Source organism: Dendropsophus ebraccatus, chromosome 14 (assembly GCF_027789765.1).
Source record: "Dendropsophus ebraccatus isolate aDenEbr1 chromosome 14, aDenEbr1.pat, whole genome shotgun sequence".
Taxonomy (NCBI): Eukaryota; Metazoa; Chordata; class Amphibia; order Anura; family Hylidae; genus Dendropsophus; species Dendropsophus ebraccatus.
The window spans coordinates 28,606,993-28,629,379 of NC_091467.1; the positions used below are offsets into that span (position 1 = coordinate 28,606,993).

General features: G+C 46.0%; 1 protein-coding gene across 5 annotated transcripts; it reads left to right on the forward strand.

The window, feature by feature from the left end:
- Window positions 1-2,096: 2,096 nt before the first annotated feature.
- On the forward strand, window positions 2,097-22,192 carry ATXN7L3 (ataxin 7 like 3). 5 transcript variants are annotated; one of them, XM_069951974.1, is made up of 12 exons: window positions 2,097-2,206; window positions 2,723-2,840; window positions 5,412-5,544; window positions 5,967-6,138; window positions 9,646-9,764; window positions 10,043-10,065; window positions 11,375-11,420; window positions 11,742-11,773; window positions 12,144-12,212; window positions 13,430-13,545; window positions 16,335-16,468; window positions 16,801-22,192. In XM_069951974.1, exons 2-12 carry the CDS (start codon window positions 2,790-2,792, stop codon window positions 16,938-16,940), a joined length of 1,035 nt encoding a protein of 344 aa, XP_069808075.1. In that variant the 5' UTR covers window positions 2,097-2,206; window positions 2,723-2,789; the 3' UTR covers window positions 16,941-22,192. The 5 variants fall into 5 exon arrangements, with proteins under 5 accessions (XP_069808075.1, XP_069808078.1, XP_069808073.1 ...); XM_069951977.1 differs by having other exon boundaries at window positions 9,646-9,743; XM_069951972.1 differs by having other exon boundaries at window positions 2,098-2,206; window positions 12,141-12,212.
- The last annotated feature ends 195 nt before the right edge of the window (window positions 22,193-22,387 follow it).

The window sequence follows — 22,387 nt, forward strand, 5'->3', positions numbered from 1 at the left end:
TATACACTGTCATGTAGCTATAGAAGGAGGTAGCCCCTATAGTCAGGGGCGGATTAACTTTACCATAGGCCCCAGGCTGTTCACCAAGCCTGGGCCCCCCCCACCCCACTGTAACTATGGCAGCACTAGCCTGGCGTTCATAGTACAGGACAGATAATGTCATGATGTCCTGATTTGTGCAAAATTGCCATAAAAAAACTGATTTTTTTGCAAATCATGGCGGAAGTGTAGCCAGGAGACAGTACACCACTGAAAGTATAAGTCTTTTTGGGTGGTCATGGGCCCCCAGGAGTTCAGGGCCCCAGGCTACCGCCCGGACCGCCCCTATTATAATCCACTACTGCCTATAGTGTTATGTTAGCTAAAGAGGGAGCCACCTATATAGTATAATGTAGCTATAGAAGGAGGTAGCCCCCTATATAGTATAATGTAGCTATAGAAGGAGGTAGCCCCCTATATAGTATAATGTAGCTATAGAAGGAGGTAGCCCCCTATATAGTATAATGTAGCTATAGAAGGAGGTAGCCCCCTATATAGTGTAATGTTAGCTATAGAAGGAGGTAGCCCCCTATATAGTGTAATGTTAGCTATAGAAGGAGGTAGCCCCCTATATAGTGTAATGTTAGCTATAGGAGGTAGCCCCCTATATAGTGTAATGTTAGCTATAGAAGGAGGTAGCCCCCTATATAGTGTCATGTAGTTATAGAAGGAGGTAGCCCCCTATATAGTGTCATGTAGTTATAGAAGGAGGTAGCCCCCTATATAGTGTAATGTTAGCTATAGAAGGAGGTAGCCCCCTATATAGTGTCATGTAGTTATAGAAGGAGGTTGCCCTCTATATAGTGTAATGTAGCTATAGAAGGAGGTAGCCCCCTATAAAGTATAGCTATGTAGCTATAGAAGGAAGGAGCCCCCTATATAGTATAGCTATGTAGCTATAGAAGGAGGTAGCCCCCTATATAGTATAGCTATGTAGCTATAGAAGGAAGGAGCCCCCTATATAGTATAGCTATGTAGCTATAGAAGGAGGTAGCCCCCTATATAGTATAGCTATGTGGCTATAGAGGGAGGTAGCCCCCTATATAGTATAGCTATGTAGCTATAGAAGGAGGTACCCCCCAATATAATATAGCTATGTAGCTATAGAGGGAGGGAGCCCCCTATATAGTATAGCTATGTAGCTATAGAGGGAGGGAGCCCCCTATATAGTATAGCTATGTAGCTATAGAGGGAGGTAGCCCCCTATATAGTATAGCTATGTAGGTATAGGAGGTAGCCCCCTATATAGTATAGCAATGTAGCTATAGAAGGAGGGAGCCCACTATATAGTATAGCTATGTAGCTATAGAAGGAGGTAGCACCCTATATAGTATAGCTATGTAGGTATAGGAGGGAGCCCCCTATATAGTATAACTATGTAGCTATAGAGGGAGGTAGCCCCCTATATAGTATAGCTATGTAGCTATAGAGGGAGGTAGCCCCCTATATAGTATAGCCATGTAGCAATAGAGGGAGGTAGCCCCCTATATAGTATAGCCATGTAGCTATAGAGGGAGGTAGCCCCTTATATAGTATAGCCATGTAGCTATAGAAGGAGGTAGCCCCCTATATAGTATAGCAATGTAGCTATAGAAGGAGGTAGCCCCCTATATAGTATAGCCATGTAGCTATAGAGGGAGGGAGCCCCCTATATAGTATAGCTATGTGGCTATAGAGGGAGGGAGCCCCCTATATAGTATAGCTATGTGGCTATAGAGGGAGGGAGCCCCCTATATAGTATAGCTATGTAGCTATAGAGGGAGGTAGCCCCCTATATAGTATAGCCATGTAGCTATAGAGGGAGGTAGCACCCATTCACACGCTGCTCTCACAAGAGCCTGCACCGTAATAAGTCACACTGCCCTGTTCCCATGACAACACGCCATCCCCGCCCCGCCCTCCGCCTATTACTGGCAGCCGCTCAACCTTCCCCGCCTCCTGATTGGCTGGCTCACTTTCTCCCCAATGCTGCAGTTTCCTCCCGCAGTGAATGGATCGCCGAACATAGATTGTTGCTGCTGCTGTTTACGGGCACGCCCAGGGGGGCGTGGCTTCTCGCTCGATGTTCTCAGCCGGCGATTGAGTCCGCCTGGCATGGTAAAATGGCGGATGGTGCTATTAGGTGCTGAGGAGACCGGACAGAAGAGGCAGACGGGGGTAATGCTGGGTATGAAGAATAAAATCTCTGTCAGCGACACGTCCTGTGCGGCTGGACCGCCCTCCTCTGTGTACAGGCTGGCTGTGGGCTGCTGTATATGTGGGGACTGAGTGCAGTGTGTATTGTGCAATGCCCTGGTATGTAGCTGCTGCTCTATAGCCTGGCAGTACAGGGGTACAGTGCATAGCCGGCCATAAGATGTATCCAGCAGCCATTACCCTGTGTTACCTAGAGGATCACAGAGCCCAGCATGTCATGTTAGCTGCCTGCTGAGATTTGTAGTTCTACATAGGTCCTGTGTTCTTGCTTTCTGTTCACACATGGCCATCTAAGTCACCTGATGCCCCCAGTCACATGGCATTGTCCCCCCCCCCCCCCCATAGAATGTTTTGGCGATGGCGTCTAAGTTTCCACGATTGGCGCACGTCCTTGCATCACTTTGTCTACCACCGTTTATACCCGTCCGTCTGTCTTTGTGTCTTGTCCGTTGATGGCTGATCGGTGAGCTTCCGGTTTCTTTTACAGATAGGGGGCAGTGGCTGCCCGTGTTCTGCCTGGCCAGGCATCATCATCCCCCGAGGACTGGACGCAAATGAGAATGGAAGACATGTCTCTTTCTGGCCTGGATAACAGTAAACTGGAGGTGAGGAGGGGCCCTAACCCGGGGGACACGTGACGCTATAACATCCAGAGCAGTGGCATAGAGGCAGGATAGGCAGCTGCTATGGGGCCCATGCATGAGCGGGGCCCGGGGAGGTACAGGAATGATAAGAGCCCCTTTTCTACTGCAGTGTGTAAGTGACCCAAAGTTCACTTACATGCTGCAACACAAAAAAGGGTTAAAAAGCACAAGACAAGGAGATCTCTGCTTGACTGCTCTGATAACCCCTGACCTCTGTTCTCTGGAGCTCCAGCAGGCCACAAGAGATTTTATTTTTCGGACGCATCATTGAGCATATATATATATGCGCAGTACTTTGTGTTGTGAGTAGGGGAGGGGCGTAGAGTTTTTTTTGCTATGGGGCCCCATGAATCCTAGCTATGCCCCTGATCCAGAGACTTCTGAATGGCACTTGTTGTATGTATTATATACATGGTGACACCTTTTGCAACAGTTGCATTTCACAAATAAGTGTGACAACCACTATGGGAGCAGTTGAAGAGGCCATATTGGTTGTTTAGTAGTGAGCCTGAGCATAGGGCGGACTATTTCAGTAAATGATTGCCGATTTATTACAATGCTCGATCACCGCATGGAAATGATCACATGAACAGTTGCTAGATCCTCCCCATCATTCATCGGACACTCATTCCGTATTACTCAGGTAGATGTGTGTCCTATAAATGTGACTTGCAGATTCTTCTGATCAAGAATTCTATTACACAGGGTGATACTGACCTGTTCAGCCAGTAATCACCCCATGTAACTTGGCTTAGGTTTGGCATATACATCGATGTAGCCATAGGCTCCATCAGGCTTGTATATGTCAGCATTAGAGATGAGCGCAACTCAAGCATGCTCCGATCGTCCCCCATTTGAAATACCGCTGGCTGAAGAAGTTAGATGCAGCCCTAAGGCTGCATGGAAAACATGGATACAGTAATAGGCCATCGGCTCTGTTCATGTTTTCCTAGACTCCCTAGGTCTGCATCCAACCTCTTCAGCCATCTGTAATCAAATGCCGAACGATTGGAGTCCAGCAGGGTTGAGTTGCACTCATCTCTAATAAATTGTAATCCTAGACTTAGCCAGATGAGAAGGGTGGCAAGCTTAGCCTTCTAGTTAGATGAAAGCTGAGATTAGTGGCCACACGTAATAAAGAAGTTTTCTTGCAGTCATTATGCTCTATGGGTCTCAGTTTCACAGAAAATGATCCAGATCTGATCCTGTATACAAACCTTGCCCCCTCTGCTGTATAAGATACAAGTAACATTGTTACATTCAGAGTAGCAGAAGCAAAGGCACATCATTTTGGATTACATAGATACATGATTGATAAGGTGGGGAAAAAGGCAACAGTTTGTCTAGCCATGTGCCATCTACTACCCTGTCTTCCTGCTTACAGGTCAGCTTTAACTGTGTCTTGAGCACCATTTAAATGGGGGGGGGGCAATCTGGAATACCATTTTAATTTTACATCTGTAACAATCACTGACCTACAGATAAACTATGTGTGGGATAGAGGCCCCATATACAGTAGTAAGTCTCCTGAACCAGACAACTCTATGGTATTAGAAGGCATACCAACTGTCACACAACAGATGCTACCTGGTTTGAGAAAGGTTAGAGGCCCGTGCAAGGACACAAATGTGCACCAATCAGTAAGATCTGTGTGATCCTGGATCACACAGCAGTGCAGAAGGTAAGTATGCACTACGTGTGTGATCTGGAAACTGACAGCACCAATACATACATATCTGTGCTGTCAGTTTTCCTTCTCTTTTGGCCGCACATCCTTTATTTACACAGAAAGATGTGCGGCCAATAGCGATAAATTTTGTTGCAGTCTTAAAGGTGCGAACAGCCGAGGATCAGGTGTTTTCCAGCTCCTCTGCTGATCGCTGTCACTTTTACTTAGGGTCCGCAGCAGATTTGATGGTGCAGATCCGCAGCAGAACTGATATCAACATAACTGAATAACTGAACACTGCGTCAAATCTGCGCCATCAAATTTGCTGCAGATCTTTTGTGGATCTTGTACGTGTGAACGCACTCTAAAGGAGCATTTCTAGCATCACTCCTGGGCGATAATCGGCCTGTGTAAAAGGCCCTTTAAGGTGGCCTCACACCTTCAATAAATGATGGCCCCCATCCTCCCCACACACAGCAATATTCATTATAGCCAAGCATTCCTGCCTTCTTTATGGGAAGGGAGGTTTAGGCTGTGGCTGTCAGTGGTTGCTTGGGAGAGCCCTATATACCTCATACCGGTAGGGGATATAAGCCTTTGTGAAAGCTGTCTAGTAGTGTTGAGTGAAGTTCAGCTGTCATCAAAAGCTGGATCCAGTACTGAGAAACGTCTCCCGGCTTTCCAGCACCCGGGGAGGAGCGGCACTGAGTTAAAAGGCAGCAGACTGATGAGCGGATTGCAGAGATAATGAAGCGCTTCACTTCTGTATTACTGTAAAGTTGCTCATCTCTATCTATTACTATTGCGTCTGCTGGGTGCCGGGCATAGGTGCTCCAACTAACATGGTCTCCTCTTTTTCTCAGGCTCTTGCTCATGACATATACACAGATCTGGTGGAGGACACGTGTCTGGGGCTGAGTTTTGAGGTCCACAGGGCTGTTAAGTGTGGATACTTCTTACTGGATGAGACTGACCCTGAAAGTATGAAGGATTTTGGTATGTACCTATTTACTCTCTGTGGTATATATGTCTTGTCTGCACGATCATAAACAGGAAGAAGGATTTACATTAAAGGGAACCTGTCAGCACGTCAGCTATTTTTAGATTAGGACCCGGGGCCGGAGAGCATAATTATTCTTTCTTTATAGTGGGGGAAGGGACACAGTCCTGAGGGAGAACCTATGACCACTAAGTTTTCTTATTATCATAATTAGGATACTGGTTGGTGCCCTGTGTGCCAGTTGTACTCCTCTAGGTCTGTGCCCACTATGATTATTAGCCAGAGCAGTGATCCAATGTGCAGAACAGCTCCAGCTGCATAGATGTGTATTATTTGCTCATCCATTCATCTTTCCTATACTAGGCGCAGACTGGGCTCTGTCTTCATTGTCTCGATTTCATCTGTTTCTTTCCTCCAGAAATCATTGACCAGCCGGGTGTGGACATCTTTGGTCAGGTCTATAATCAGTGGAAAAGCAAAGAATGTGTATGTCCCAATTGTAATCGCAGTATAGCAGCCTCCCGCTTCGCCCCCCACCTTGAGAAATGTTTAGGCATGGGCCGGAATAGCAGCCGCATTGCTAATCGAAGGTGAGTGAAGCAATGGAGGTTTGTGCTGTGCGCTATAATGGGAATGTGCCTGCGAAATCTTAAACTGTAAACATGTCAAACGTTATGATTGATTGGCGTCTTTGTGCTGAGACTCTCAGCGATCACTACATTGAGCTAGGAGAAGCGCTGTATGTAAATTTGACTGTGCGCTTTACCACTTGCATAGGACTGCCTGAAGGGCTCTGCTGTGCAGGAAGAAACCATTAATGAGCCTAATCTACCGATACTGCAACCCTTTCATTTTCGGGGAACAGTGAAGGTTGTGGATGTCAGACTAATGGTCCTATTACATGGGATGATGAAGGCACGATCAATACTGTAATTGAGCGCCGATCTGCTAGATCAGCACTCGTTGACCAGGCCTGTTACGCGGCCCGATAATCATTTAGAAAGGACTGCACATTCATCGTTAGCGATGTCCGTGCAGCCCTTGCATAAATAGTAAATACTTTACCTGTCCACGCTCCCGGTCTTCTCCTGCGCTCTTTATGCGTCCCGGCACCACACGATGTGGCTTCAGAGTGGCCAGTCAGCTCAGATCTGATCTCAGAGCGAGCTGTGCCAGGACAAATACAGAGCATAGGAGAAGACTGGGAGCATGGACAGGTAAAGTATTAACTGTTCAATCATCATCAATCATATTACACAGAGTGATGTGCGGTCGACAGCCGATGATTTTAAGTCTGGGCCTAATGAAACGTTTCATCGGCTGATCGTTGTGTCTATTTCACAGAACGATAATCCCCCGAATCAGGCCAATTCAGCCGATTATCACTATGTCTAATAGGGCCCTGAGACCCCCACCAGTGTGTTCCTGTGTGAAGGAAGCGGAGGTCAAGCATGCCACTTCACTCACTCACTCACTATTGAACTACTAAAGGTAGCTTGGCAGGGGCGTAGCTAATGTCTCCTGGGCCCTGGTGCGAGAGGTCAACTTGGGCCCCCCCCCCCCTTTCACGAGCAAGTGATGCTACTGGTAGGTGTATGTGTGTGTATGTAAATATATATATATATATTACACACACACTCCAAGACAGATATTACCAATAACACCAGCATATAGGAAGTGAAAATATTATCACCATATATATTACCGCCATACTTTTACTGTATACTGAGACCAATATTGCCAATAATACAAGTATACAAGGGGCAAATATTAACGCCACACCACAACCACTACCATCACCACCACATTGTTACTGACCAAAACCAGTATACTGAGACCAATAAAACACAGAACCAGATAACAAGTAACAAATATTACCACCACATACTGACTAACACCACTGCTGCTACTGAATAAGATCCACTGTACACAGATCACTATCACCTCATACAGTCGTATAGAGGTGGAAGCAGCTCCACACAGGTTGTATACACCAAATACATTACAGTGCAGTTATATCAGGTGACTCACAGGGGACGTCTTCTCTGATCGGAGTTCTTTCCTTTTCATCTTCTTCTCCATCTGCCCTGTGCCGTTATGAGAATTTCTCCGAGCCACGAATCCACAGAATCTGCCAGACAGACATATTAGTTTCCTCACACTGACACCATCCTCATCTCTATACACACTGCACATCTGTACTGTCCCCTTTACACCCTCATTTAGTAGGTATAGTATATATAGATGGCCCCCACTGCATGTTGCACCCCCCTTCCCTTATAGATGGCCCCCTCTCCCCCTCCCCTTATAGATGACCCCCTCCCCTTATAGAAGACCCCCTCTACCCCCATCATAGATGCCCCCCCTCCCATTATAGATGCCCCCCTCCCCTTATAGATGACCCCCTCTACCCCCATTATGGATGCCCCCCTGCCCTTATAGATGGCCCCCACTCCCCCCCCCCTTGAAGATGGCCCCCTCTTCTCCCCCCCTTATAGATACCCCCTCCCCTTATAGATGGCCCCCTGTCCCCCTCTTGAAGATGGCCCCTCTTCTCCCCCCCTTATAGATGCCCCCCTCTCCCCCCATTATAGATGCCCCCTCTCCCCCCCTTGAAGATGGCCCCTCTTCTCCCCCCCTTATAGATGCCCCCCTCTCCCCCCATTATAGATGTCCCCTCTTCTCTTGCCCCCTTATAGATGCCCTCCTCTCCCCCATTATAGATGCCCCCCTGTTCTTTCCCCCATTATAGATGCCCCCTGTTCTTTCCCCCATTATAGATGCCCCCCTGTTCTCTTTCCCCCATTATAGATGCCCCCCTCTCCCCCCATTATAGATGGCCCCCTCTCCCCCCCCCTTGAAGATGGCCCCTCTTCTCCCCCCCTTATAGATGGCCCCTCTTCTCCCCCCCTTATAGATGCCCCCCTCTCCCCCCATTATAGATGCCCCCCCTCTCCCCCCATTATAGATGCCCCTCTGTTCTCTTCCCCCATTATAGATGCTCCCCCTCTCCCCCATTATAGATGCCCCCCTTCTCTTCCCCCCCATTATAAATGCCCCCCCCCCTCTCCTCTATGCTAAGCAGTATTTAAAAAAACAAACAAACACACAAACTCACCTGACAACCCGCTCCCCCGGAGATCCTCCTCTTCTTCTTCAGGTGCTGTCCCCGGCTGATGCGCGGCTGCCGGGGGTGTCCCGTCCTATCCCCGGCAGCGCGGCGCATCAGTGAGCTCCCTGTACGCCGGGCTGTGACTTCTGACACAGGAAGCGTCTCTGACGTGCGCTTCCTGTGCCGGAAGTCAGGGCCCCAGGCAGCTCACTGATGCGCCGCGCTGCCGGGGATAGGACGGGACACCCCCGGCAGCCGCGCATCAGCCGGGAGCCCTGACGAGCCCGCTCTTGTGACCGCAAGCAAATCAATGCTTGCGGTCACAAGAGTAATTTAGGGGTGAGCAGTGCATTGGCAAGGGGGGGCCCTCGCGGGCCCCCCCCTCGTAGCGGGCCGGGTCGCAGCGGCGACCGCTGCGACCCTGGTGGCTACGCCACTGTAGCTTGGCTTTCTGTCAGTCCCACATAGAATGAATGGAGTGGCAGCTTGCATGGCTGACTGCTGGTTCATTCACAAAAGGACACTCAGGATCCTTTCATTTGGACTCCCACCGATCAGATTTTGGACATTTGGACCCCTCTCTAATTCATTATGTGGATAGGTGATACCTTGTAATCTTGGGATAACTCCTTTAAAGGGATTGTATTACATTCTCTTGGTGACAGGACAAAGCTGCCGCTAAAAGCGTTTTGGGCTATTTTTGTGGGTTAGTTGGCATGTAATGCTACATTTGCCCAGCAGTGATTGTGGCATGGCCAGTATATGGTCAGATGTGACTGGTCCTGCTATGTAGAATGTTTAAGCACTAAAGAAACCGAAGGGACTCATATGTTGGAGCTACGAACATGGCCCATTAGCAAAGACCCCGGATCAGCACATTGGAGGTGTCGGGGGAGCATGGCGTTCTGAAGTTTTCAGCTGATGAAAGTGCCAGCTGCCTGTACCTGCATGACAGGTCCATTATATATCTGCAACTCATTTCCAGGATTGCAAGCAGCAACAATATGAATAAGTCAGAGAGCGACCAAGAAGACAACGACGATGTGAATGATAATGACTGGTCATACGGATCAGAGAAGAAAGGTGCGTTTAGTCAGTCTGGAGGTAACTAACATGCCGTGTTTTATTACTATACTGCATTACCACGTCCCATTTGTTTTGCTTAAACTGAACATTTTGTTTTCATTTTTTCCCCATGCCCCACTTTCTTCTCTGCTTCACCTCCCTGTCCTTCCTTCCTTTTCTGCCCTTCTGGCTTCCATCTGCCAAACCATTCTAACTCTGTATTTCCCCATATGTGCTGCCATTTTGTCCTTTATTCTGCTTTATCCTGGATCCACACTTTCTTCTTTTATATCTCTGCCCATCTTTCCCTCTTCTAGCGAAAAAGAGAAAATCAGAAAAGGTAAGTGATCATCCTTCTTTCTATTAAGACAAACTAAAAAGAAATCTAACCTTCCATAGAAAAGATAGCAATGTGTTAATGTGTCCCTAAACTCATTGACCATCTCATAGAGATAATTAGAGTCATGGCATCTGTACTCTTCTACTCAAGCAGAAATAAAGGGAGGAAGCGCTAAGCCAGGCACTTCTGTCCCTTCACTCCACGGACCCCGACTGATCACAAATTCTAGTGATATGTCAGAAGTTTAAAGGAAACTAACACACTGTGTTATGCCTAATTCAAGATTTTGGGGGTCGGGGGGAGTGTTCCTTCAAAGGGGTATTCTGGCATTAAAAATAATGTATTACTGGGGCCATGATAAAAAAATATAAATAGAAAAAAAACTTGCCCCCCCCCCCTAGTCCCCTTCTAGTTTTCTGCAGCTCCTGATTGGCTCCATCTGGGCCCCTACTGCCATTTATCTGAATGGTGTCTGATTGACAGAAGTCTCTAAGCAAAGCCAAGAGGGTATGAGTGCCTTAGACTTCACCAATGCCATATATACATAGCTCCTTGCTTCTTGACTTACAAGATAGCAGATTATAGGCGGCATTAGCGACAGTAAACAGTGGGACAGATTTACTAAAAACCATCTAATTCATGCCGACGGTCTACAAATGTGCCAGACTTATCGAGGTGTATTAGGTGTCCTATGGCGTTAAAGGGGTAGTGCAGCACTAAGAAATTATTCACAAAATAACACACATTACAAAGTTATACAACTTTGTAATGTATGTTATGTATGTGAATGGACCCGGAAGTGTGATGCACTATACATACCTGATTCGTGTCAACCCCAGTCCGCATTTCTTCTGACAGTGATGTAATCTTCGGGAGGCCGGCCGACCTGCTCCTGCCGTCCCTCATGCTGCCCCCTCCCCCCTGCCGTGTCATCAGCTGCTCAGCCAATCGCGGCTGAGCAGCTTATGACGCGGCAGGGGGGAGGGGGCAGCATGAGGGACGGCAGGAGCAGGTCGGCCAGCCTCCCGAAGATTACATCACTGTCAGAAGAAATGCGGACTGGGGTTGACACGAATCAGGTATGTATAGTGCATCACACTTCCGGGTCCACGGGCAGGGGGCGGGGAACACTGGGAAGGGGGCCATTCACATACATTACAAAGTTGTATAACTTTGTAATGTGTGTTATTTTGTGAATAATTTCTTAGCGCCGCTCTACCAATTTAAGCTGCTGAGAATTTATCTATGGTGTTTTGGGTTGATCTCTTCATACACTATAAACATAGCTATAATCTCATTCATCTTTCAGAATCCAAACTCTCCACGGAGATCTAAATCTATAAAACACAAGAACGGTAAGTTGTATGTTTAGAGCAAGAAAAAACCTTGCCCCCCCCCTTCATTCTGTGAAACTGTACTTTCAAGCATCCCCTACGTCAGTGTTCCCCACATCTGCGACTCGGCAGCTGTTACATGACTACAACTCCAGTCATGCCTCAGGTTGCCATGGCATGATGGGAGTTGTAGTTTTTCGATAGCTGAAGAGTCACAGGATGGGGAAACTGATCTACTTTATGGGGATGGGAATACATTTTTTTAGTAGGGGGAGAGACAGCACTGTGTGTATAGCTGTAATAAAAGACACATATGTCTTATGTGTCTTCCAATTCTTTTAGGAGACCTCTCCGTACCCACAGACCCATTTAAGGTATGTTTATAGCTTCCATTTCTCTCCAACCTAGAAATAAGATTGACATGTAATAAAATAGTCATATAAAGACTATTACAATGAGTACAGATGAGCTTGGGTAATATCGAGCAGTATAAAAGAGTGTGTCAGTGGAAGACTGGATGCTACCAACTCAAGCTTACTTGCATGGAAAGACATATAGGGGACATTCATACGTTCCATGATTACGGTCCATGCATGGACCATTTGCTACGGACGGTAATGCGGAACTCCCAGCATCATGATTCATTATGATGCCGAGAGCTCTGAAACTTTGAATCTTCACCCTACTGTACTTACCACGTTGTGCTGGCTTTGAAGGGGGTATATGTTCTTGTCTCCACAGCAGTACAGTAGCAGTTCAGGAATAAGTTATGAAAATCTGGGTCCAGAAGAATTACATACACTTCTAACCACGGTAAGTGTATCGCCGTCTCCAGCTTCCTGATAAGTCGATGTTGGCCCTGAACGTGACAGCTACCATCTCCCGTTCTGCTTTGCTCTCACTTGTTAAAGTGTAGACAAACTTTTATTCAGTATTACCTTGTCTGAATATGTGATTGGTGGGGGGCCAGCTACTGAGACCCCCCACCAATCACTAAAATAAAGCAAGAGAAGGTGCTTTGTCCCTTTGTTTAAATGCCATGACTGTCTCATAGAGATACATAGAGAATGTAATGACGTTCATTCTTCAGAAAGCTGAGGAGAAACAAAGGGACAAAGCGTTCAGCGAGTAGCGCCTCTGTCTCTTTATTATAGTGATCAGTAGGGGTCTCGGCAGCCGCATCCCCACTGATCACAACTTCTGACATGTCAAAAGTTGTACAAAGGTTTCGATACACTTTAACATCTGGCATTCACTACAATACAGCACTGAATGGTGTTACTAAACATCTGCTGCCAACACTCGGTTTGGTGTTTTTATAGCCTCACGGTAAACAGGCATCTGGCACATCCATATAAAGGAGACAATATTTTAGCTACATGATATACAGGGCCTCATGTGATTTCTGCAGAAAAGGCATGGGGAACCTTCAGCCCTCCAGCTGTTGCAGATGTGGGTGCCCAGGCATGATGGCATTGTAGTTTTGCAGCAGGTCGGCTTCCAGCTGTTGCAGATTTGGGTGCCCAGGCATGATGGCACTGTAGTTTTGCAGCAGGTCAGCTTCCAGCTGTTGCTGATTTGGGTGCCCAGGCATGATGGGATTGTAGTTTTGCAGCAGGTCGGGTTCCCCATATTTGACCTTGCAGAATGAAATTTCTTTCTTAGCCCATTCTCTTCAGCTTCCTGACAAAGAAGGGGTCAGGGATTTTAGGAAAACGGTATACTTGTAAAGAGAGTTCCTCTTCCTTATAAGACAGGAAGACTTCCAGCAAAAGGGTGCTAAGTGAATGAGGTTCTGCAGCTCTGTGTCAGCACCCCCTCACAGACCATTCTCAGTTTTACTGCCAGTTGTAACACAAGCGCCATAATCTCTCATATGGCAAACCTGATGCCACCTTTTATAGTTCAGGGCGTGGCACTGCAAGCACCATCATGCCCAACTATTGTTGTTGAAGAACACAAGAAATACCAGTATTTAGCTGCAAATGTGTCACCTACTAACAATGCAGATGTGTTCTTTTCCTTCCTAGCAATGTGGCGTAATATCAGAGCATACCAAGAAGATGTGCACCAGGTCCCTACGCTGCCCCCAACACACTGATGACCAGCGGAGGTCAGTCAGGGTTTACCTCCTCGGATCCTCAGCGTAAGTGACTTCTCTGTGGGTAATAAAATGCTTAGAATTGTAATTCATCCTAGCACGGTGGTGGAGTTTAGCACAGATGGACACTGGAGTTGCCTCTATAGACATTAGGCTTTATAACCATCACATAGGAGTTATAGGGCTGATGGTCACTAACCTGTGATTCCCCAGCTGCTACCTGCAACTGTCCGGGCATGCTGAGAGTTATTGGAAAGTCACAGGTTGGAGACCACTGGTATAGGCCATCAGTGTATGAGCAGTGAGGAATCAATGGATCACTGCACCCCAGTACTGGGCACAGTGTCCTATATAGAGTAGTGGAGTTGGCTCGTAATGCAGCTCATTCTTAGAGCCGTATTACACAGTCCAACCCCTGAAGTAAGCGAACGATGACGCTTTCTTACCGAGCACATACACTACTTAATTATCACACAGCAAGGACTATATATATATATATATATATATATATATATATATATATATATATATATATATATTAGCAATGTCCATGTAGCCTTTGCTTTTACATAGACAATAATAAAGTTTATACTTACCCAGGCTCCCTCTGTGTCCTGGTGGCCAGTGATTGGCTGAGCGGCCTGTGAGTACAGATGCTGGGCCAGAAAGCAGGAAATGCAGGGATAAGGCACCAGGACACCTGGGGAGCCTGAAAATGCAAGTTTAAACTTTTTTTTCCTTATGGTGCCATCAGGCATCAGCCGTGCATCGCTATTACACGCTGATGATTTTTAAACCTGCCAAAAGATCATTCGGGGTGTATCACACTGGTGTAAAGTAGAATTGTCTCAGTTGCCCCTAGCAACCAATCAGATTCCACCTTTCATTTTCTAAAGAATCTGTGAGGAATGAAAGGTGGAATCTGATTGGTTGCTAGGGGCAACTAAGACAATTCCACTTTACACCAGTTTGATAAATCTCCCCCATTGTGTTTATTACAAGGCGACAATCTGTTGAATCCGACTGATTTGGCAGATTATTGCTCTGTAATAGGGCTCTTAATCACATAAATAGATGAGCTGCAGTACCAAGCACTGACGCACTCTATGAATGTCACTGTGCAAGATGCCAGACTGATCCTTAATGATTGGGCATGGATGACATACAGTATACTAAGGATCCTCTATAAAGGTACAAACCCACGTGCGGATCCCAGCCCTATACTTTCAATGCCAGACAAACTGTGTGATGTGATGTGTGTGGTGTACATCCCTGCTGCGAGTTTGTCCGCAGCCCGTCCCGTTAACCCCCTGCTGGCTGGACACTATACATTACCGGGTCCCCGCTCCTGCTTGCTTCGGGGCTTCAGGTGTCTGCACATCCCGCTCGGCCAATCAGTGCTCTGTAGCGGGGCAGCGCACTGATTGGCCGGGCGGGACGTGCCGGGAACTGCCGAAGCAAGCAGGAGCGGGGACCCGGTAATGTATAGTGTCCAGCCGGCAGGGGGTTAACAGGTTGGGCTGCGGACAAACTCGCAGCAAGGATGTACATCCCTGCTGCGAGTTTGTCTGGCATTGAAAGTATAGGGCCGGGATCCGCAGCGAGGGGACTCGCTGCAGATCCCGCAAGTTGGTTTGTACCCTTAAGGTTTTTTACATCATACATTCTTTTACAGTCACATGACTGTCCTGTCACTGTCCACTCCCCAGGTAATTTACATTCCATATTCTGATCACCTGTAAACTCTCAATCATGTGACATTTTCTCCAGTGGTTGTGGCTTCCAGTGAGCAAAACCAGATCGTGTGACATTCATTCTGCAGTAATCAGACAGGAACAGAAGGAATCATTGGACTTGTAGTTTTGAGTGCCGAGCCCAGCGTAGCATCCACTTTGCTTACATATATTCCTCCAGTAATCAGGGGCAGGCGTAATAAGGGAGCACTTCATTATAAAGACACTGGAGAGACTATGCTGTGCCCATAATCTTGCTGTCAGACCCCTTATAAAGTTAAAGGGGTTGTCCAGCGAAAATCTTTTTCTTTCAAATCAACTGGTGTCAGAAAGTTATATTAATGTGTAATTTACTTCTATTAAAATATATCAAGTCTTCCCATACTTATCAGCTGCTGTATGTCCTGCAGGAAGTGGTGTTTTCTTTTCAGTCTGACACAGAGTTCTCTCTGCTGACATCTCTGGCCGAGACAGGAACTGTTCAGAGCAAGAGAGGTTTTCTATAGGGATTTTCATAGAAAAGCTCTTCTACTCTGGAGAGTTCCTGTCTTGGCCAGAAATGTCAGCAGAGAGCACTGTGTCAAACTGAAAAGAATACACCAATTCCTGCAGGACATACAGCAGCTGATATGTATGGGAAGACTTGAGATATTTTTTCATAGAAGTAAATTACAAATCTATATATCTAACTTTCTGACACCAGTTGATTTGAAAGAAAAAGAATTTCGCTGGACAACCCCTTTTAATCTACCAGGTGTATATTACGCTCATTGCCAGAGAGCTGATAGGGAGATAAAACACATGTAACCTGTCTCTTAGCTGATGGCTTTTCAGAGTTATAAAATCATGTTTTAATTTCAAGCTCAAGTGTTATAGAGGCTTGTCCGAGCCACAACATGGCGCCGCCACCTTCTGCATGATGCTGCAGCCCACACTAGAACCCTGCACATAGAAGGGTATAATGTCTTTTATCTGCCCATGTCTGCAGCTCTATAATATAGATCTCACAGGACATTTAACATAGAAGAATGCATCACGGTATGGCCAAATTGTGATGTATACAGAGACCATTGCTCATATGACAAATCTTTTCCTGCACAGCTCTCTCCCAGAGCCTGACGGCAGTACAGACAACGACAGCTTTGACGTAGTGGAAGGACAGGCGTTGATGAGTCGATTGCCATGGGATGGATCATCGGATATCTCTCCGTCTGATTCTGCCTCCTCCAAAGCCAGTAAGAAGTTCAACCATAAGTCCATGTGATAAGACCCCCATTAATTGCTGGATATAGCGAGGAGAAGAGTTTGGGCGTGTGCTTCACCCCCCAGCTCACCGATAAATCCAACTTGTTGCAGGAGGAGACAGGCTCCGTAGGCTTACAATAGAGCCAACCTCCTGTAACAAGTCAAACAAGTAATTGGCTCGGTAAGCAAACAACGATCAGCACTCGCTCACTGAGCTGCAATACCTACTCGGCCTATGGAAAAGAGGGGTGTTGATTTAAAAAAAACCAAACATATGTCATTCTTTATAATGATTCTGATGTGTCCTTTTTCTGCCACGTAGGTACAAATAACTCCGACACAAGGAAACCCAAGAAGAAAAAGCCAAGTCACATCAGCATGAGTGCAGGCGGAGCCAGCAAAAAGAAGAAACCCAAAGCCCCCGCACCACTAACGCCAGGAATGTACAGTGAACTAAACTGAGAGTAAGAGACGTTGTGGTGGTGTCATGGATCCAATGGCTGTGGGCCTGTGTCTACATGGGCTATTACCTCTGCCTGCTTAGCCCACTGGCTGCAAATGGTTACTACCAGGCTCATCCACCCTCTACCACACATCCCGTGATTAACCCTCTACTGTGAAAAAAACCAAATCATGTCCTCTATGAAAGGAAAAGGTAATGCCTTACGTGAGGCAGCGCACTCCCACCATTTCTGGCCATGTCTCTGCGTGCTGCCACATCCTGTATGCTGCATCTATGCTGCCTGGCTGCCGCTGATGTCATGTGTGATGTTGGAACTACAATGGAAGGAGTCTGAGGGGAGGGGGACGGGACTTGGAAAAAACCAATGGGAGGTCTACGTTAAGACAAAAAAAAAAATCATGAAGTGTTAGACCCCTGCTGCTGAGTTGAACGGAGAACTCGGGGTCTCGCCGTGGATAACTGGACTTTTGCGTAACACAATGGGACTCCAGCTCGCCCATGCTAGAACTCTCATCTCTGGAACATGAGACCCTAAACTTGAAGATTTTCCTTAAAAAAAAAAAAAGAGAAAAAAATATGAAAAAACAAACAAACAAACCACGTGTGACCTCATCACTTCTGAGAGACAGAAGTGTTCTAGGTGTTTGGGTGCGGGCCCCCTACACAAACCTGGGGGGGGGGGGGGCACTAAGTGTTTCTGCCTTTGGCAGATAAAGGGTGGAAAGATATCTTGCACGTATTAAAAATTCACACTAAGTATTTCCTTGCAAGCAGCTCTGCTTCATTGTAAATGTGGAAGCATCCGTCACATTGATGTGTTTGGTTCTAGAGCATCTGGTAAGGGCACAGGGACGTCGTGACAGCTGCAGCTTCGTTCCTTGGTTGAAGGGAGTGCGTGTCAGGTGACGGTGTCCACACAGGAGGTTGTATTGCACTTGTATTCAGTGTTGTTCACAGGAAGCCCCTAGACTTGGCACACTACCTGGCCATTGTAATGCCAGCGATTATATGTGAGCGATCATGTCATTCCTAGCAGGCGGCTAAGAAGCCTTGACTGTGGGAAAACTACAACCCTCAGCATGACGCGACAGCTACAGGCAACTTTTAAAAGGGCATTGGTTGGATTATTTCTTAGAAAGATTGGTTGAGAATAAGCTCACAATATGTGTTATTTGGTATTTCCCTGTAATTTGCAGGAAAATCTAACACTGAGGAGGACATTTACTATTAATAGGTGGGGGCGCGCGACAAGATGGGGAGGAGGCGAGGCCTACTTTCCGCTCCTGATTTGTCACAGGCGTAAATCAGCATGTGTAGATTTGCTGCGCAGAGCCTGGGCCGGGTGCAGGGTCGGCCACGTTTACTAAGAGACGTGCGCCTCTTAGTAAATCCGTCTGGAAAAAGGAGGCGGAGCTTTATTTAAGACTGGTGTACTCATACGTAACTCTTCATAAATGTCCCCCTAAGTGTTTAGTTTCCCTGCAATGCCACAACAGGGCAAATTACATAGGTGCCCATTCAAATCAATGGGTTACCTTTGTAATGCTCTGGCTTAAGAGATAAGTACTCTGAGCAGAGGACCCCTCAACATTGATGGTTTATAGAAAAATGTCTGTCTCATTTTTATGGCTTGCTTAGAGACCATACTTTTATAAAAGGCCCTTTACATGGTCACTGTCACTTCAAAAAAAGAAAAAAGTTTTGATTGGTTGAGGTCTCTACCTACTGGGGAAAAAAGCTGGCTAAGCATTCACCCTCCACCTTGCCTCAAAGGACAGTCTCTGTATCTGTATCCAATAATTGTGGGCCACAGAGGCCCCAACTGAGCAAAATTTTTTTTTAAGTGACAGTGTGTGTATTTTTATGTTAGGCTAAGATGAGGCTGCACTACTGACTGTTTTTTTGTGGAACATTTTCTGTTCTGTTCATGTAAACCTTGGCCAGCTTCAAGATGTAGATATTGATGTGGGTGGTGCTTTTATTCTGCATATACAGTTTAGCCCAAACCCATTGATTTTTTTTTTTGTGGGGGACCAGGTGGCCATCTGAGAACCTCATAGCTCCTTTCCGATAGCAAACATTGGGCGAGAGAACAAACAGACAGCAGCTTTCCCTACTGAGAACACATGCACTCTCAGCTGTTCCGGGTGTGCATGGACTGACAGCTCTCTTATCTGTCCGCTTGATATGTATAAATATGGATAGTCATGACTTTAGACCTTCTCAGTAGTGCAGCTCCCATCTCAGTGTGCTAGTAAACGAATTTCATTTCTCATTAAAAAACAAAAAACAATACAGATCGGTAATGGTCACAATGCCCTGAGCATCTGCCAGCGATTGGTTGCACTGGAGACCCCTCCAAATTTTCCTTTGCACTAGTGTTGGTAAGTCTCCCCCACAGTGTTAGTCAGTGACTTAGATGCTCAGATTTACCACACAGTCAATGATGCAACATTGAGCAATTGTGTAACCATGAAAAAAAAATCATGTTCTAAAACCTCCTGAAATGTTAGATGCTGACAGATTAGTCCGTGTAATGCGTTACCAGGACTTCACCAGGCGTTGTAAAAATTATACAGCAGGGGTGTCAAACGTTTGCCCCCCCAGCTGTTGCAAACTATGCCTGGACAGCCAAAGCTTTAGCTTTGGCTGTCCAGGCATGATGGAAACTGTAGTTTTGCAACAGCTGGAGGGCCGCACATTTATTACCCCTGCTGTAGAAGGTTACTGCACGCTAGATTAACCCTTTAAGAGAACCTGTCTCTTTATTGTTGCACTTTTACAAGTTAAATTCATGTGTCTGTGTGTATTATGTGCCAAAGCAGGGTAGCAGGCTGTGTGTAAATGATACAATAGGGCGTCTGTATGATCATGTGACTCTGTGCTGAGTCGTTTGATTTCTGTAAAGGGACTCCGTACCAAATGCTGGATCTTAAAGGGAATCTCTCATCACTTTCATGCTACCTGAAGCACAAGTCATTAGAATGTTCCCTTCCCCACAAGCCTTGATTGATAAATCAATATCTATACAAGAACAGATCTATTGTTCAGGGCTGGGGGGGAGGGGGAGAGGCTACTGGGGAATATCCCGATGATTCCTGGTTTAGGCAGCATGAAAGTGATGACCAGTCCCCTAAATGCAAACTACAGGCTGGCGCCAATATGATGATAAACTATATATTACTCACCCTCTCCCAAGGCCAGTGCCTGCACTCCCATCCCTCCTTACCCTGATGAAGAGCTGTCCCTGGAGACTGCATTATCATGGTGAGTAAAGACTCTAGGGCATTGGGACCACAGCTGCTATACTTGGAGGGAGTACTCTTTAGTTTATTTTACACAGATGGCACCCATAAGTTAGCGTTTATTGTTAATACTAAATACCCCCTTTAAGGCATCATTTGTAGAAATTGTTGCCCTCAGGTCTTGTAACTCAAATTCTAGACTACCTCCTTTAAAGGAGAAGTCAGAAGAAACAAAAAAAAATTGACAAGAAGGCAGGTGGTGCGGGAACATAATAAAGAAAGAATACTTACCTGTCCCTATGTCCTGTAACCTCGGGCCCAGCTGCAACGTCATGTACCTGGCTGGCTGACTGCCTGATCAGCTAATTACTGACGGGTGGGGGACTGCCCCAGTCACTGACTAGCTGAGCGGCCAGTCCGATAGATAGAACTTGTGAGTGCTGTAGCCTCTTTGATCATATTGGCATATGCAGCTCATATAAGGTGCTTGAGCATTGTCCTGTTCTCTTGCACCACTGCTAGAAAAAGAACGGCGATTGGAACTATGTACTAATATAGATTAAAGGGGTTGTCCATGATTTGCAAATGTCAAAGCTGCTTTCTTCCAAAAACAGCTCTACTCCTGTCCTTAGACTGGGTGTGGTATTACAACTAGAAAAAGGCAGAAATGTTTTTTCTAATCCTGGATAATGGCTTAAAATAGTTTGCAGCACTCGCATGAGCACCATGGTCGACCAGCGAGAGGGTTGGGACACTGATAATCTAATATTCATGGTCTATCCTGGAGGGGAAACAAATCTAAAGCCAGCTTGGTGAATCTAAATAGTTCAGCCAGGCTATATTGGTTCCACTTTCCAAGTGCTCACCGTGACAGTCTGAGATCAGTCGGAGTATTTTGATTTTTTTTTTTTCTTCTAAATTTGCCATATTGCGTCCTAAATAAGCACCATGCACTTGATGGCCAAGGGATTTGACTACAACAATCATGAAGTCGATGGATCATTGTTTCCAAATCTGTACTCTCATAGGAGTCACGACCTGAGCTACAGCCTATATTATACTGCAGTGCTGCATTCATAATTCTGCTGGTCAGCTTGTTGTCAGACACATCCCTAACCTCTTGGTTGAGCAGCTCTAGTGAAACGTTCTGTCCTGCACTGCATCTGGGACCAGTTCTCCTATATGAAATGAACGCTACACTTTCTACAATATGTCACCTGAGCACATGCTGTTTGAATACTATAAAAAAAAAGAAAATCTGGGAGATTTAAAATTTTTATATGAATTAATATGTAAAGATGTTTTAATACTTTACATATAGCATGTGTTATAAATGCAAATGGGCCTTAAAGGGGTAAAGCAGGATAAAATAGGCCAACACCTGTCACAGGTTGTGTATTGGATTGCAGATAAGATACATTCAAGTCAATGGGACTGGGTTGCGATACCACAACTAACCTGTGGACAGATGTGGCGCTGTTGTTAAAAAAAAAAAAAAAAAAAAAAGAACTGGTGCCAAGTGTACGTATGCCAATCTACCCAGATCACTGTGGGTATTTAAAGCTTAGTGTTGTGTGTGGTTTTTTTAAACCCCTGGCAACCAATGATGTTTTACTTGTTTTTTTTTTTTAATGGAGAATGAGAGCTGCACTCCACCTCTTAGCTGCCTGCAACAAGAACAACAGCATTTGTAGCATAAATGACAAGAGAATTCTCACTATTATATGTACATAGAACTTGACCAATGGCTGGATTCCATGCGTATAATGCCATGACCGATTGGCATCAGATATACGGGCATACACAGTGGTCACTTGCTTCTCCTGTGGGACTGACAGCTGGTTCTGGACATTGAAATGGTTATTGGACTGTAAGACATAATTCATGTACTGTATATAAGGGGATCCATTCACCTATCCTGGACCTCCTGACGAATAGGATGTTGCATATATGACTCTGTAAATTGTATGTGTAATAAAAGAGTGTGACATGTCTGCTTGTATGCCTCTCATCATTGCTGGGGAACCTTCAACACTCCAGCTGTTGCAAAACTACAACTCCCATCATGCCTGGACAGCCAAAGCTTTAGCTGCCCAGGCATGATGGGAATTGTAGTTTTGCAAAAGCTGGATTGCTGAAAGTGTCACTGTCGTTTTTTTTTTTGCAGAAATCAATAGTACAGGTGATTTTAGGAAACTTTG

What these genes read in the sequence shown, in the direction of transcription:
- ATXN7L3 (XM_069951972.1), top strand. Translation starts at nt 2,790, where the DNA reads ATGAGAATGGAAGACATGTCTCTTTCTGGCCTGGATAACAGTAAACTG. An exon ending in TGCGTTTAGTCAGTCTGGAG is followed by an intron (nt 9,765 to 10,042) that starts GTAACTAACATG and finishes TCCCTCTTCTAG; the next exon opens with CGAAAAAGAGAAAATCAGAA. An exon ending in TACATACACTTCTAACCACG is followed by an intron (nt 12,213 to 13,429) that starts GTAAGTGTATCG and finishes TTTCCTTCCTAG; the next exon opens with CAATGTGGCGTAATATCAGA.